Here is a 17,478-nt window from a genome sequence, read left to right as displayed (position 1 = left end):
ATGTATTTGATATATATATGCCGCTGTATGATATTTGTATCTGCTATTATATATCTATTTATGTGTATATGCCTAGCAAGACATTTCCTTTACTACCTTTTGTATGTCCATACCTGAATTGTCTGTATCTGTACTGTGAATATGCGAGATTCTATTTATTCTATTTATTGATTATTGCTGCATGATCTATTCTTTTATCGTGCAGCAAGAAATAAACTAATATTTTGAAACTATTTTATCTTTATTTTCATTTGGATATTTGCAATAGCAACCTACCTCATATAAAGTCCCATTATCCTTACGCCCCCCCCCTGTTAAGTACCTGTAATAAATAAATAAATAAACCAGTACTTTTTCTATTAAGGGCAAAGTAATAGGTTTGCTTCAGTTCCAACAAAATTAAATTTTCTTAACTTCCCTGCTACTTTGTCTAGCAAAGGGAGTAGAAGGAAATAGCCGATATTTCTGGATATGAAGGAGCATGTGGCATCATAGGCTCAGTCACCCTGTGACTGGGGAGTCTATAGAACTCTGGGGTTGATTGGGGTCTCCACTAAAACTGGAGAGTGCAAAATCTAGTGCAGCTCTGCATAGAAACCAATCAGCTCCACATTTTTTTGTCAACGCTTAACTGAACAAGCTGAAGTAAGAAGCTGATTGGCTACCATGCACAGCTGAACCATCTTTGCACATTCCATTTTAGTGAATCAACCCCTGGGTGAGCTAAGAAAGAAATGTGTGGAAGTGAAAAAAAGGTATGCCTGTGGAGCTGCATAATCTAGCTATACACAACAGAACAATCACTTGGTAAAAAACTGTTGCAAAGTTGCACAAAAGCATGCTTGTTTGTATACTACAACCATTTACTGACATGGATTAAGGGACTACTGCCCATTACCCATGCCCGCAGCTCAGAGTGAAGTAGGACCAACCAGGAAACTGGCCAACAGAACATATACTGTAGCTCAGAGTTCCTTAAGAATTGTGTTATGGTCGCTGAACTACACAGTAACCTTTAGAAAATGCAGGAATACAATGATGGACATCCAAAATCTTGAGGTACCTTTATGACCCCTAGACCCAAGTAGAGTGAGGAGTACAGGAATTTAGCCAACTTTTATCAAACTCTTCTCAGTCAATCCTTTGATGTTCTGTGCTTTAGGCACTACTGACAGCCAGGATAATATATATTCATTTTTTTTATTTTGTAAAAACAAGTTTATGTCCTTTCAGACAAAGCTCTGTGGTAAAAAGGAGGGCGTTGTACTTCATGCAAGTCATCTGCCTTGATTAAGAAAGATAATATTCGCAATTCATTTTTATGTTCCAAAATATTCACTATTTCCCACAGCAAGAAAAGTTAATCACAAGTAACTGTTTCTTGGCCAAGTTCTCTATTTATTTGATCTGGAACTCTGTGACTTTGTGGTTTGTTTGCAAGGAAAAAGAGAAGTCCAAGAATCTAAGATGCAGATGATGACCAACAAAAAAATAAAAAAAACTCATGTTGACTGTGTCAATAAAGTATAACTAAAGGCAAAATGTGTGTTTTCAGCTTTGAATAGAGGGATTAACTGTCAGGTTTTCATTTCTGTCTGTGCTCCACAAGGGAGATTCACCATCTCTATTTGTCCTGCTGAGTGTTAACACCAAGAGTGAAAGTAAAATATATTCACAAATTTTGGGTTGTTGTCAGAACAGGAACAGGAAGGAAAACCTTCCAATGGGGACACGAATTCTGGTACTTCCGGGTGCCTGGTGTCAATCAGGCACTCCCTCATTCCCAGGATTTCCTCTCACACTCACTTGCTGTTTTGGCTATGGGGCAGAAAGTGAAGTAAAATCTCCCCAATGGGACACACATGGCAAAAAATCCCCAAAAACTGAAAAGAGTTATAGCCCTCCCATACTCTATCCAAAATTAAAAAAAAAAAAGTTTGGGCTTTAGTTTTACTTTAATGGATAATGTAGTTTTTGAATGAAAAAAACATTTTGGGGCTATCTATCTATCTATCTATCTATCTATCTATCTATCTATCTATCTATCTATCTATCTATCTATCTATCTATCTATCTATCTATCTATCTATCTATCTATCTATCTATCTATCATTTTCAATAGTTATTGACTATGTTTATCTAAAACCAAAATATCTTGATCTAAATCTACTATTCCAATAATACAATTAAGGACATACTTACCAACAGAACAAAAAAAAACAGAAATGCAAACAGCCAGAATTCATGTATATTGGGTTTGGATCTTATATTGTTGATTGTTAACTACTTGAGATGATTAGGCATCAATTATATTCAGCTGCACATTATATTCAGCTGCACATTGTGACTGTAATAGATGACTGTTTGTATGATGGCATGCTATAACTAAGCGCTATACAGTCTCTCCTCTGTTACTGCATGTTTGTGCTTTTGTTACTGCATATTTGTATTTTGTTTTTGTTTTTTTAAAGGATTTAAAAGTAGATTTTTAGTGGACTGCAGTCATCAATTCAATTAGTGAGCTAAACTGGCACCTGTACTTTCTGGGCATAAAAACTCACACAGCAGGGGGCACCATCTAAGTGCAGCATTAAAACATTGACTGTATGATAAAAACTAATTGGCAACTCACATGATGTAAGTTTGTGAAGACATGTAGAGCATCAGAAATCTGGACATGCAGGGAACCCTGTAGAAGAGGCATCCAGTCCAGGGATTGTGCAACACTGTTGCAGGCCAGGTAGACATAGCTACCACTAAACGTCCAGCAGCAGTGCTGCACAATCCCTGGACTGGATGCCTCTTCTACAGGGTTCTCTACATGTCTTCACAAACTTACTTCATGTGAGTTGCCAATTGATTTTTATCATACAATAAATGTTTTAATGCTGCACTTAGCCGGCACCCTCTTCTAAGTGTGTGTGTGTTTTTCTTGGCGCAGGGATTTGTTCTGTCTCTCTGGAGGAGCTGCATCCTGTGAAAGGAAGCTTACTGGAGTCAACCACTGGCAAACCTGATAAAGACTGGTTTATTGGACTTATGGTTATGTATCCCAGTGTTTTTCTCTGCCATAGGGAGGTTGCCCATACATTACTTGCATCATAAAGATATTTCTTTTTTATACCTGTACTTTCTGGGGCTATATAATTGTGCACCAACCTGGAGCAGTGTTGTAGTTTTGCAGGGCGCATGATGTTAAATAAGGTGCATTAGGGAGGTTAACTTAGTGATGGAGGCGGAACGCCGGGTTCTGACCTCGCAGGGTAGACAAGAACGCTTCAAGGACACTTGGACGGGGTGGATGTTCTACTCAGACGAAATCCCAGACGCGTAGTCTGTGATTTCTCTGGGTGGAGCCTCTGATTGATACTGAGTGATGAGTCTCCATGCTGGAAACCTTCTCCCTAGGGTCCATGTCCTCTCCAGGTCCCCCTCTGTCTTTTCTCATCCCCTCCCCCCATCTGCCTTTCTGTTCTGTTCCCCCCCCCCTTTTCTTTTTACGGCGGCCTTTTACCACTGTTTTCCTGTAAATGTACGCTGTGATGTAGAAGCCATTGTATTTAGTTCTTTTGGATCTCTGTTGTGTCTGTCCGGCTAGCCGACTCCGCCGGGGGGGTTCTGCCACATAGCTGTGACAGACAGAACGTCTTGAGGGGGTTTCCTTTTCTCTTTGTTTGGCCAAATGGCACACTCCCCACATACGACAGCATTGACCCTCTTGTAGATGCTTATGTTTCTCCTTCTACATCCAGGTTGACATATATGCCAATTTTGCCTCCTCTCTGTATCTACTGTCAGCACTTTGTTTGCTATTATATCTTTGTTAGGCGTATATTTGTACTGTTGTGAACTTGTTAAATAAAGATTATTTTAAAAAAATAAGGCGCATTAAAGATCTCTCCTCCTAGCCTCCCAGGCAGCAGTAGTTTTATTAACAAAATTCATGATTTCACTGAGAACAAAACAATGTTTTCTTTTAGCCCAGGAGCAATGTACAAAATTCATAACAATGGCTGTTGTATAGAGAAAATGGGAGATTTAGGGGGACAAATGTAGAACCTGGGGATCAGGTTTAACTTTTTTTCTAAATGTAGTAAATACAGTGTTTTATGCTACATGTGTGTTTGGGGGAAACAAAATGAATATACCTGACACTATAATAAAACAGAAATGTAAATTTGTATTTCTTGTTATTATACATTTTGAAAAACTCTGTACTAAGAACCTTTCCTTTAGTTTTATTGAGTTTTAAAAATTTTAACCTATCTGTACCTTTTAAAAAGCTGCACATTTCCAAAATCTTTCAATTTAGCTTATCTACCGAGATGAGGTTGAGGTTCACCACTACAATGGGTTCACTGCAAATCCTTGAGATTTGTGAAGTTTGCTAATCGCAAACTTTTCACCAGGTTTTTGCAGGTTTGCCACCAGAAGTACAAATTATAATACGTTGAACTGCTTTTTACCCAGTCAGCTGATTCACAAGAGCCAATAATCTGAAGAAATGGATAACCCAGCCCCCTTTCCATAAAAGGGTTGGATCACAGCAGCCTTTTTTTGATAATAGCTTAACCCCATAAACTTTATTGGGGTTTGCTGGAAATTTTTTAGGCTTCAAGCAATATTCACAAAACTGTTCATGAACTAAAGCCAAGCAAAATTCACGCATTTATACTTATATTCATTAATACTATATATACTCCTGTATCAGAGGATCAGAATAAATTATTGTTTGTATCTGCTCTGCTTTAAGGCAACATTCACACCCAGTGGTGTATTTTGGTTTTGTGCTGCCCTAGGCAAGACTAAAAACAGGCACCCCCTCCCCCCCCACCTAAATTTGTCTGCTTTAAAATTGTGCACGCCCGTGCAACGTTGACAAGCAACGTAAATGTTACTATCCATAGGTAACCCCTAAAAGTCTTCACAGGTTACCACTTTAGATTTACAGAGGAGGTCTGGTGCTAGAATTACTGCTCATGATCTGGCGTTTGCGGTGATACCTCACATGTGTGGGACAATTGCTGTTTGCACGCACGCGGGACCGACACATGCATTCGCCTTTGTGTGCGAGCATGGCAGGAAGGGGAGGAAGGGGGCACTTTCAAATTTTTTTTTTAATTATTAATTTATTTGATTTTTTTTTATTTTTACACTATTGCTTTAATTTTTTTAAAATCACTTTTATTGCTGTCACATGGATTGTTTACATCCTTGTGACAGCAATAGGCAGTGAAAGGTACTCTTTATGGAGAGATCTGGGATCTATAAGACCCCAAATCCCTCCTCTGCACTTAAAGCATTCACCAAGATCGGCTTTTTTGAATGCTTTCGATTTTTTAAAACGGCTGATGATTCCCGAGTAAACGGGAAGTGGTGTCATGTCATCGCTTCCAGTTTACTGTTACGAACAGTCTTCTGGTGGAGCGGGAGAGCCCAGGAGAGAGATGGAAGGGGTGCCCCCTCCAGCTGCTTGTAAAAGCAATTGAGCAGCTAGTAAGCAGCTCTGATTGCTATTATAAGAGAGGAGACTGCTGGCTCTAAAAAACAATACTGGGGAGTCATCATCCCGGTACAGATGCCGTCCCCCTGAAAAATGCCACCCCAGGCAAACGCCTTGTTTACCTCACGGTAGATATGCCGCTGTTCACACCTGAGCACTTTGTAGCTTGGAGCTCCAAAACTCTCAACATCCAAAATCCCATATATTACAATGGTGGCTGTTCACATATGAGTTTTAAGACACCTGTAGCTCAATGTCTGACGCTCTAAAAGCTAAATTAGTTACTTTTGAGGCATATTTGGGCATCTCTGGCTCCAAAGACTTCAGTGGAAATGCCTGTAAATACTCGAATCAAACTTTTTGGGCATTTGTACATATTTCATATGTTTCTTAGCTTGTTAGAACTGGTTTCTCCCCCTAGTGCTTTCCATTGACTAAAACAAAAATGCCTGAAGCATGAATACATGTAAAATGCTTCTAAAATACTGATACATGCCCGAAAAAAGGCTGCAACTGTGAGATGTTCAGTAAGAGGAGTGACCAAATGAAGTTCCTGATCATTTACATATAGCTCATATAGTATTACTGTTAGAACCATGGCAACTCCAAAGTTCTTTTATCAATGAAAGGGTTATTTTTCTAAAATTGCACTGGGGTTTTAGGTTTAATGACAATTTCATTTAAAGGGTTCTGGACTGCTTGTGAAATCGAACCTGCAATCAAAGTTCCTTCTGACCGTCTTCTAAGATGCTTCTGATTTGCTCCCAACCTCCTCCTGAGCACATTTTTCATTTCAACTGACTTGTACTGGTATAAAATCAGTTCAGATATATACAAATGTGTAGACAAGCCCTAATAGAGTTCTGAAAAAAGCTAAGTATTTTAACCACATAGTATGGGAAATTAGCGATTATAAATGCATAACTGTGGCCTAAACATCTGCTAAAAAACTCTGGTTTCTATCACGTATGGTAGCAATTAAAGGCTGACAACTGTACTACCTCATCGAGTTTTATCACTTTATTGCTTCAATATGCTAGGCAAACTGTGAAATCAATAATAACTTGCCTTTACCTAACCAGTTTATGTTCTGTAACCAAACAATAATGGCTACTCATATATCACTGAATGTGCTGCAAAAACAAAATGTTTGTGAACAGGATGGTATCAATGAGACCAATAAAATACCTAGGTAAAACATTTTCCTGCAAGGATTACAATTATCTGGCCACAGATAGACTAGAATCCCTGTAGCTATTTAACTGTATTGGCCACTTAACTTACAAATAAGATATATAGGTGATTTTTGGAATCCTAAGTGCAGTGAAATACATAAAATTTTAAGATATGGATTTTGTTTACCAAAATTTTAGAAAAAACTATTATAAAGCCACTTATGAAACATAGTTTTGTTGGCGTCCTTAAATAGGGTGTTTTCAGAAGTCCTAGCTAATACACTGTATGGCTCTGTGCTCTTGAGGGCAAAGATGTCTTCAGGAGATAAGCAGAGAAATGTGATCTGTTTATTTTTTCGGTAAGAGGATAGACAAGATGTGCAGGAGACTGAGACACAGACTGTAGAAAATGGGCACCTCTAGTAAATTTCAGATGTCACATCTCTGTAAATGGCAATTTTATTTTGCCCAGACTTAAAGTCTCTTCCCAGGATTAGCAGACGAGGCCAAATGACTCTGATTAAAGCCTGAAAGAAATTTTGCACATTTTATTGTAGCACAAAGTTTGGCTCAACTTGTGGAAACAATTACATTACAGAATGAAAACTGCTGATAATATAATAATAATGCTCTAGTTCCTCCTGTTTTGAACTGTATTGTAACTGTATTGTCTTCCTTCACATTGTAAAGCACTGCGCAAACTGTTGGCGCTATATAAATCCTGTATAATAATAATAATAATAATAATGCTGCTCGCAGTTGGGCATGATGCAAGGTTAAAAATCTGTTGCCCGAAAGTACCAGCCAAAATGTTCTTATGCTGCTTTGGTGGCACCAAGCTATGGTACAAAGTGGAAGGTATGGTCTCATTTCTGTCTTCAGTGTTTGCAAAGGTTTACCAAAATCTCTGGAGGCATGAACAGGCAATTTTGATGTTTTCAGGGAGTTCAGTAAAATTTGCAATAATAATGAGTACTTCCTATGTTGCAAATGTAGTCTACATTTGCATTCTAGTCTAACCCCTATACTCTTAGTTGCCAGTAATGGATTTTCTAATTAGTTGTACGGCTCCCAAAAAGACGAGTATGTATGAGGATCATAGGGCTTAATTAACTAGGCATGGTCTATATTTTATGTACTCGACCCAAGTGATACAGCTTTTTTTTGTGATTGTATTAATGCCTCCTAAACTGTAAAGTCAAAACTCTTTTCCTCTGTTTCAGATAGAGTGTAAAATGAGTGAAGCACCATCAGGTTATTTTTATCTTTTGCCCGTATCCTACTATGGAGATTTACCTTCTTGTTCTGGAGACGCAACAGGAAATCTCTCTAAATTGAAGGTAATTACCACCTTATGGCGCTTTTCCACTGCATGGAACCGTACCGGTTCGGCACGCTTTTGTGCTTTTCCACTGCTGGTACCGCATGGTATAGGGTTCGGAACGGTTCGGTACGGTACGGTATAGGTTTGCTTTTCCACTGCATGGAACCGAACGGTACGGTACGGCTCTGAAAAAACAGTACCTACTCGATTGTGGTTCCAACAGGTACCAAACTGGTACCATATCCCACAATCCTTTGCATGCAGTCACTACTAGCCACTGATTGGTCAGAGAATCCCACCCACCCCGTTGTTATCCCACCCACTTAACTTTAGTACTACTTTAGTGGAAAAGCAAACCTATACCGTACCGTACCGAACCGTTCTGACACTATACCATGCGGTACCAGCAGTGGAAAAGCAAACCGGGCCAAGCAGGGCAGAGTAGAGCCGAGCTGGTACGAGCCGGTACTTGCAGTGGAAAAGTGCCATTAGAAAGCTTTCATAGAAACTGATGTCCCAATTAGGGGGGTTCCTCTTTTCTTGTTCTAGTAACAACTGGATTCCCCACCACTTTCTGGGGCAAGGGTTACTAGGAAAATAGGATGAATCTCCCCAGGGGTAAAACAGGCAACATTAAAAATCATTAGAAACAAAACAGGGTCTTTAACCTTATCCCATTGAAAACTAACCTTTAAAAAAACTGTAATTGCATGCACTTTAATACTTTATAGAAAGTAATCTTAGTTCAGTCAATTGGGTGAATTTAATTCTACATGTGCTTTGGAAGGTTTGTAGGTTTTAAACCACTTTATCAGTATTATAATTTCTGGTTTAATTGTTTTATACTGTACCTGTATTACAGTCTCTATAAAAAAGAAATATTAAAAAAAGTAGGGAATAGATTAGGGAATGGTTAAAACTTAATTTGTGTCCCTTGGGGAGATTTCCCTTTATATCATGCCCCAGAGAATGCAACAGGAAGTGAAATCAACAGGAAGTGAAACTGTTGAAAAGTCCCTCAAAAACATGAGTGAAGTAGGACCAGCCAGGAAACTGGCCAACAGAACATATAGCTCAGAGTTTCTTGAGAATTGTTTTATGGTTGCTGAACTACACAGAAAATGCAGGAATACAAAGATGGACATCTAAAATCTTGAGAAACCTTTATGATCCCTAGACACAAGTAGAGTGAATAGTACAGGAATTTAGGCAATTTTTATCACACTCTTTTTTAATTTTTGATTAGGGAATAGATTAGGGAATAATTAAAATTAAATCTGTGTCCCTTGGGGAGATTTCTCTTTATTCCTGTCCCAAAAATGCAACAGGAAGTACAATCAGCATAAATTTTTTTAGTATTACATATTCATCTCACTAAAAAATGAACAACATATTTTTTTCTTGTTTTGATGCGTGGCAGTGTGAACTCACCCTTCTACGTGCCCGAGGTGCAGCCTCTGGTGTATTTGGAGATGTAGATTCATTTGGTGTTTCTGAAGTAGAGCTAAGAGATGAATTACTACTAGAGAGTTCTTTATTCTGCCGCCTTGATCCAAATGGCAGGATGGACGTTACAAAGTCGGACACCTCTTTCTGCTCATCTTTGTGAGAATCTTGCTTTAACTTGTGAGCCCTGTCATTGGCTATTACTTGTGATAATGGCATTCCAAATGCCTGTGGCAAGAATTCTAAAGTAAAGAAAGAAATAAAAATATGAATATATAGCCATGTCATTTACACCTATTAAATGTAAGAGCTTTATACCCATAAGACATGTATTAAAACCATTTGCACATTCTCCTACAGTATGACATTTTAAAAGCCATCTGTCAAGTACATGGCTAATGTCTCACATGTTGATGTACAGTTTAATAAAGTAGATCTATACTCAACAGTGAATACAAAGCTATGTTAATAGTCATGATAGAAAGGATAAAAATTACAGTAACAGAGGGGTGGGGAAATACTTTCCTGGGGAAAATACTGTTTCGTGCTCCTTTTTTGGAAGCTGCATAGGTGATTCTCTAAGCCCTATTATATGAGTCATATGATCACTGCAAAAGGGTAAGATCAGCCAATCCTTCCTTCTGCAGAGATGATATGACTAAGCTTGAAGGATCTACAATGCAGCATTTTCTTCAAAATAGGTATTTTCAGCCCTTTTGTTATAAATAAAGTAATTTTGCAAAATTGCAATGAAATGACTAATTTTACCTTCACTGAAGTTAGCCTCAAATTTCACCATGCGGACTTGAAATTTCCTTGTCAAATGTCATATGACTTTGTATTCCAACACGGCCATGTAAGCCTCATAAACAAAGTCAAGTGATCACCACATCAGTGCTGACACAGTGATTATGTGATCTTGTTTATAAATATCTGGCTGGCAAAATCAACTATCACATGCATTCACTACATCAGCAGTTTTAAAACTGCCATCTGCATATTTGGCTTTGGATCAGAGCCTTTTGCATATCACTTCTTGCCATTGGCTATTTCGACAGCCTTTTCTTTATCCTTGGTTTGCTTAGTGTACAGAGCCAGTCACAGGTATTTATTATCCCTGCTTCTGTGTCACTGGGGGGCAGGCAGGAAAAAAGTACTGCCAATTTCCCCTCTTCTGGCACCATCTTAAATCTGAGACATGGTGTGGACTTCGAAACTCATCAGTAATGGCAGGAGGTCCACCACAACATTCCCACCACAAGGCCATTTTTACATAACACACAATTGGTTGAATCTGTAGCAAGCTATAAGTCACTTTTTAATATATCATGAATTAAATGATGTTCCATGAATTAAATGATGTTCTACTCTATCTGGCTTTTGCCTTTTAGCTTTGTTATCTTGCTTAGATATACAAGCTGCAAGGATTGCCAGAGGAGGGTGGGCTGTTACATAACTGGGTGAGCATGTTCCTATCTCACCTTTATTTGACTTAACACTGGCTTGTGTTTGTAAATAAAAATATTTACTTGCAGTAAGGCCACTTTCACACTAGTGCGACTTGTCCCGCGATTTTGGACAGCGAAATCGCATGACAAGTTGTTTTCCATTATTTTCAATGAGCCCCATTCATGTCTGTGCATTTTGAAGTCGCACCGACTTCAAAGTAGTTCCTGCACTACTTTGACACAGTTTTAATGCATTTTGAAGTATATAACCATAGCCATTGCTTTCAAAATCGTAGCAAATTTGCGTCAAAATCGTGTCGCAAAATTGCGTCACATAAGTGTGAAAGGGGCCTTAAGCTGAATGTGGTAATACTGATGTGTACATTTCAAAATGTCAGCCAGGATCCACAGTACCTAATGTATAACATACACAGACCGATGAGCTGCACAGTTTAACTACAGTCTATATATACCATACCATGCAAATCAGAAAACCCAGTATACCACACAGTGCTCCTACAGAAGAAGGGCCAGTGGTGTGAGCCAATTAGACATCGCTGGACTACATAGTGCTGTCAATTTAACAAGCAATCTGGTCATAAGCAGGAAGAATTTTGTTCAAACGTTGATATGGAATTTATCAAAATTATTTCAGCAGAGTGCACGACACACTATCAATTACAGATTCTGTGCAAAAATGTTGTTCAATTGCCATGCCAATGTTTTGAAAGGTAACATTCAATCTCGGTAATGTTTGATTATGCATGTCACCATGCCAGGTGATCATGCCAGGTTGCTCTTTCTTACAGCCTCAAACTAAAAGCTTACAATTTCCAAGAAAGATTAAGTAGAATTTAGTGGAAAATGACAAAAATTCTTCAACTTTGAGAGAGTGTAAAACAGAAATTGCCTTATGGAAGATTGAACAAACATTTCAAAATCAAATGAAATTCTACCAGTGTATGGCCAGATTACCATTGGATGTTTACTGCCCAGAAGGGGGAATAATAACCTCACCAGTTGGTCCAAAATGAAGGCTGAGGTTGGATTGGTGACCAAGCTCTGATGTAGGTTGGACACTTCACATATATGTATTTGTAACTATGTTTTCAAATACTAAAACACTGAGCTGGCCAAATAACTATGGAAAACCACCACTTTTATGAGAACAAAGGTTAAAAAGTTAATTATATGTTAACCATCTTTTTTGCTATTCAACTTAAACCAGCAATGAAAACAAGCTAAGATAAGACTATCAACAGCCAGAACATTTAATATAAAATACATGATGCTAGAAATGTAATTCCTGTGATCATTCACCTGAAAGAATTTGTGCAAAGTTTCAGAACACCAAGCACATAATTCAGAGATTCTGCAATATTTTATGATTCATATAACTGTGTGAGTTAGAGGACACATTCCAGAAAACAGAGAAACAAGACAAAAGACAAAGCCAGTGAAGTATTTTCGATTACTAATTTAAATTTTTCTGCCATCTGTGAACATCAGTAGTCCAGGGTATACAGGTTTAAAGCCAAAGTTTACCAAAACAAAAAATCAGCACAAGGGACTTACCATCAGAGAATGGTACCCTCTGTGCGGCTGCATCCTCCTTTCACTGAAATCATCCTCCTCTGATGCCCCCCTCCCCCGCCACTGTCATTTTCTAGAGTGGTGAGAGTTAATAGAACAAAGGGTCTGCAACAGGCACTCAAGAAGAGCGGACAGCAAAAGAGCAGAAGAGCGGACAGCAAAAGAGCAGAAGAGCAGAAGACCAGGAGAGGGAAAAGACCAGAGCAGAGAAGACCGGATGAAGATTTTTAATAAACTTTCCAAAACGTCTCCTTTTGTTATTTCCATACACTGCCTTTTATGGGGTGAATGGGTAGGGGTACAGTGTACCCCATACCCATTCACATAGGGAGGGGGTCCGGGATCTGGGGGGCCCCCTTGTTAAAGGGGGCTTCCAGATTCCAATGAGCCCCCTGCCCGCAGACCCCCACAACCACCGGCCAGGGTTGTGGGGATGAGGCCCTTGTCCTCATCAACATGGGGGCAAGGTGCTTTGGGGTGGGGGGTGCAGAGCTCCCCCTGCCCCAAAGCAACAACACCCCCCCCCCCATGTTGAGGGCATGGGGCCTGGTATGGTCCAGGGGGGGTGGGGCAGATCGCTCGTCCCCTCCCCCTTCCTGCCCTATCGAGCTGCGTGCTCGGATAAGGGTCTGGTATGGATTTTGGGGGGGACCCCACACCGTTTTTTCATCGTGGGGCTACCCTCAAATTCCATACCAGACCCGAAGGGCCTGGTTTGGAACCTGGGGGGGACCCCCACGCAGTTTTTTTCCCATTTTTGGCGTGGAGTTCCCCCTCAAGCTTCTCACAGTGCAAGTCGCGCCGCAAGTCGGATAATCCTGATCCGACTTGCGGTGCAACTTCCATTCAAATCAATAGGCTCCCATAGGGAACCATTGATTTTGACTGGAAGAAAAAAAAACGTATAACGTGGCTGAACATCACGTTCGGTCATGTTTGGTCACGTTTGGCCTCGTTTCTGCATTTGAAAGCCGGGAAACACACGTTCGAACGCAAATAATTGCATTCCAAAAAACGTCCCTGAACTCAACTGCCTGCAAATGACTGTAAATGACCCTGTGTACATGGACAGATAAGATAAAATGTAGATGGGTTCAGGGGCTTCTGAAAAAAACGCCCAACTGCTCCTAAACGGTCATTTACAACGTCCCGTGTACATGGAGCATTAGTGTAACATTTACAATTGAAATAGGCATACAATGCTGATCAAGATATGCACCTATGCTGTACATATTTAGTCAAGGGAATAGATATGACAGGGCCTCCACAATATATCATACACAGAAGAAATGTATAAACAATTGGCAAGATATCAAATTGCTGAAGACAAATGAAATGAGAGACCCAATCACAGAGTGTTTGCAGGAAGAAGTGCAAAATAATATAGCAAAGCCCATATAATTAGTGTGTAATTGGTTAAGAGAACCAAAAGATGTGTGTCATCCCAAACATAGGAATATTTGGAACCTTGTAGTACTCTAATGCCTCGTACACACGTTCAGATAATCGGATGAAAATAATCGCTTTCGACTTGATCGCACGATAATCTGATCATTAGTACACAGCTTTCGACAGCCGATCACGAAAGTTCATCCAACAAAATCCAAAGGGATAAACATGAAAACTTCTGTGGTACGATAGCCTAGCGAACGACAATCGTATAATCAGTTCAGTATGCGTCCGCTAAAAATCGATCGACAAAGACCGCGCATGATCAGAAACACTAAAATAGCACGGAGAAAGCCTGGCTGCCATTGTTTTTGTTTTGCAACCATCTGATACGTAGCTAAGCAACCAGGAGGCTTTTCAGGAATCATACGAAAAAAATCCTACGTTTATATGCATTGTTGAATTCGATATTAGTATCATGCAACAAAATGCGAACGATAAGTCGTCCGATTATCTGAACGTGTGTATGAGGCATTAGACATAACAGATCACAAATGCATACTGTATATGCCAAGGCAGCCACATCCTAAACACATAAGAACCGGTGTTCAAAATCAAGTAGGAGCTACAGCTAATGGACAGCAAATTAAAGATTCTGCCTACCGGATAACCTACATTTTCTGATTTTTTTTTTTTTCAGGCAACCTCTGTGATCGTACATAACTTTATCCTTAATTTTATTGCATTTCCATTCTCATCACAACAGCGGTGGCTTAGAACGTTTGGTTTGGGTGCAAAGGCAATACAGGCATTAACAAGGTGACTGCATCATTGTGAACACAAGCAGAGATAGTACTAAGTAGAACTACTTCACTACTGTACTTAAGTACCCAAAGGCGGTATCTGTACTTTCCTAGAGTAGAATTTTTTTCTCCTACTTCCACTTTTACTTCACTACATTTTTTCGATGATTTCAATACTTCTACTCCGATATTTTTTTTTTGTGCTGCATAGTTACTCGTTACTATTATAAAAATGACCACTGCCAGAACAGTAGATGGCAGGTTTCATGAAGCTCAAAACATGTGTATTATCAGCGCATATGAAAATAAATGCTACTGTATGTATAAATAAAAGCTGCATTTGAAATAATAAAAAACAATATGATGTTCAAACTTTTGACTTCTTTCTTTAATAACTACATAACACAGTACTTGTACTTTTACTTTCAGTACTTGAGTAGCAATTTTTTTTCAAAATTACTGGTACTTTAACTTTCAGTACTTGAGTAGCAAAGTTTTTAAAAAAACTACTTTCAATACTTAAGTACAAAAAATGTTGAATACTTTAGTACTTCTACTCAAGTCACTTTTTGATCAAGCGCTTCCACCTCTACTCAAGTCACTTTTTGATCGAGCACTTATACTTTTACTCAAGTATAGGTTTCGAGTACTTTATACAACTCTGAACACAAGTCCCATGCTGCTTTGCATATGGTATGACTTGGCATGCGTGCCTCGTGTGATTCTGATGGTACCTCCTCCAACAAGTTGCTGCAGCAGAGAACCAGCAGTGGTAGTGGCAGCTGAGGGGGGCTATGCAAGGCAGAGCTGCAACATGGAAAGTGCCTTTTGAAAAGAATTAAACAAAATTAAACAAAGTATTTCACAAGAAAGGAAGGCTCAGATTATACAATCCCCAGCCTTCATCTACAGTGAAAGATAACTAAAAAAACATGTCATTTTTATTACTTGGATTTAGTTATACTTTAATTTTTGAAAAAGTATTGCTTTTCTTTACATTGTTCACATGTATGGCTTGTATAGGTCTGTTGACTCTGTTTAGATATGGACAGCACTCAATGCTTTTCCTTAAATAAAAATCAGTACATAAAGTCCCGTTAGGTACTAAAGAACAGAATTCTAATTTATACATGCTTTGCCATAGAACATAATAAAAAGAAGGTAACCTGACGTTGAGTACACAATGTAATAAAAACAGTGTACAACTATATTGTAATATAAGTGGTAACAGCCACAGAGAAGGTATATACAGCGTAAGTTAAACATTTACATTGTCTTTTATATTTTGCACATTGCTATGATTTGGAATACTTCTTTAGAACATAGTGGGTTTGACTTAAATGCAAACAGAGTGCAAGTACAGTGGCTCCAGGGCTCAGTAAATAAGGGAGGAGTTCTGCTGATTTCCAATATTCAATTATATGCATGCAAGAATGTTTTTTTTTCCTTTCATAGGATTGGCAATTCTTTATAAAGTGAACCTTCCCCTCATTTTTTACGCACTTGTAAAGTGCACAGTCTATGTGCCTTTAGTAAATCAACCCCAATCACTTTACGGAAACATTTGATTGTACCCCTTTTACATTCAACCCTGCAAATAATGTTTATATTCTGCTGGTTTAACCACTTTACCCCCGCTCACTGTGCCTCTACTGCGGCACAGTGGCTCGTTCCCATCCAGCGACGTAGACCTACGTCGCTGGACTCCTCCCCTTGTGGGCGGCGCTCTCGCGCCGCCGGAGGCTCGCTCCCACTGTATTCAGTCACAGCGGGAGTCGGGCCAGGGGAGGAGCAGCAGCGATTGCCGCTGCTCTTCCCCGATCGTCGGGGAATCGAGTGTGGAGATCCGCCCGCTTGTGTAAACAAAGCGGGCGGATCTCCTAAGTGACAGACAGTGACAGATTGCAGGGTTCAGCATAGCTCAACCTGCGATCTGTCCCTGTGTCACTCAGTCACCTCCCCCCACACACGTTAGTAAGCACCAGGCATACATTAACCCCTCCCTCTCCAATAAAATTAACTCCTTCCCTGCCAGTGTCATTTTTACAGTAACAGTGCATATTTATAGCACTGATTACTGTAGTAATGTCACTGGTGCCCCCAAAAGTGTCAAAAATGTCAGTCAAGGGTCCAATCTGTCGCAGTCCCGCAAAAAAAAATTGCAGATCACCGCCATTACTCATTAAAAAAAAAAACACACCAAAAATGACAGAAATCTTTCCCTTAGTTAGTAAACGCAATAACTTTTGCGCAAACCAATCAAAATATGCTTATTGTGATTTTCTTTACCAAACATAGGTAGCAGAAAACAAATTGGCCAAAAATTAAAAAAAAAATTAGATTTTTACATTTTTTGGGGGGGAGGTGAAAAATATTGTTATTTTTTCAAAATTTACGCTCTTTTTTTGTTTATAGCGTAAAAAGTAAAAATCACACAGGTGATCAAATACCACCAAAAGAAAGCTCTGTTTGTGGGAAAAAAAGGACGTAAATTTCGTTTGGGTACGGCGTCGCACGACCGCGCAATTGTCAGTTAAAGTCGCACAGTGCCGAATCACAAAAAGTGGCCTGGACGTAAGACAGCAAAATCCTCCGGTGGTAAAGTGGTTAATGGAAGTTTTTAAATGTAACATGCAATGAAATGTCCACTCAGCTATATCCTACAAAAGGTAAGGTAGAACTTAAAGCTTTGGATAAGGTTATGACAGACAGAACGAATGCCCTTTACACGTGGTAGCAACTTTAAAATTTGCAATACCCATTCAATTTTTGTCCTGGTGACAATGGTTCCCATAAA

The 17,478-nt window shown here is 39.3% G+C and overlaps 1 protein-coding gene across 3 annotated transcripts in view; it reads right to left on the bottom strand.

Moving 5' to 3' along the window:
- The window catches only part of ARHGAP6 (Rho GTPase activating protein 6), a 788,712-nt gene that overhangs the window by 69,088 nt on the left and 702,146 nt on the right, over positions 1 to 17,478 (bottom strand). For all 3 annotated transcript variants that reach the window (XM_082245536.1, XM_082245537.1, XM_082245538.1), the window contains exon 4: positions 9,434 to 9,690. In XM_082245536.1, the coding sequence (XP_082101662.1) occupies positions 9,434 to 9,690 (257 nt within the window). The remainder of the gene's footprint in view (positions 1 to 9,433; positions 9,691 to 17,478) is intronic.

Source organism: Pelophylax lessonae (assembly GCF_965119305.1).
Source record: "Pelophylax lessonae genome assembly, chromosome: 2".
NCBI lineage: Eukaryota > Metazoa > Chordata > Amphibia > Anura > Ranidae > Pelophylax > Pelophylax lessonae.
The sequence above is the reverse complement of the archived record's forward strand: the minus strand, read 5'-3'. Positions and strand labels throughout refer to the sequence as shown.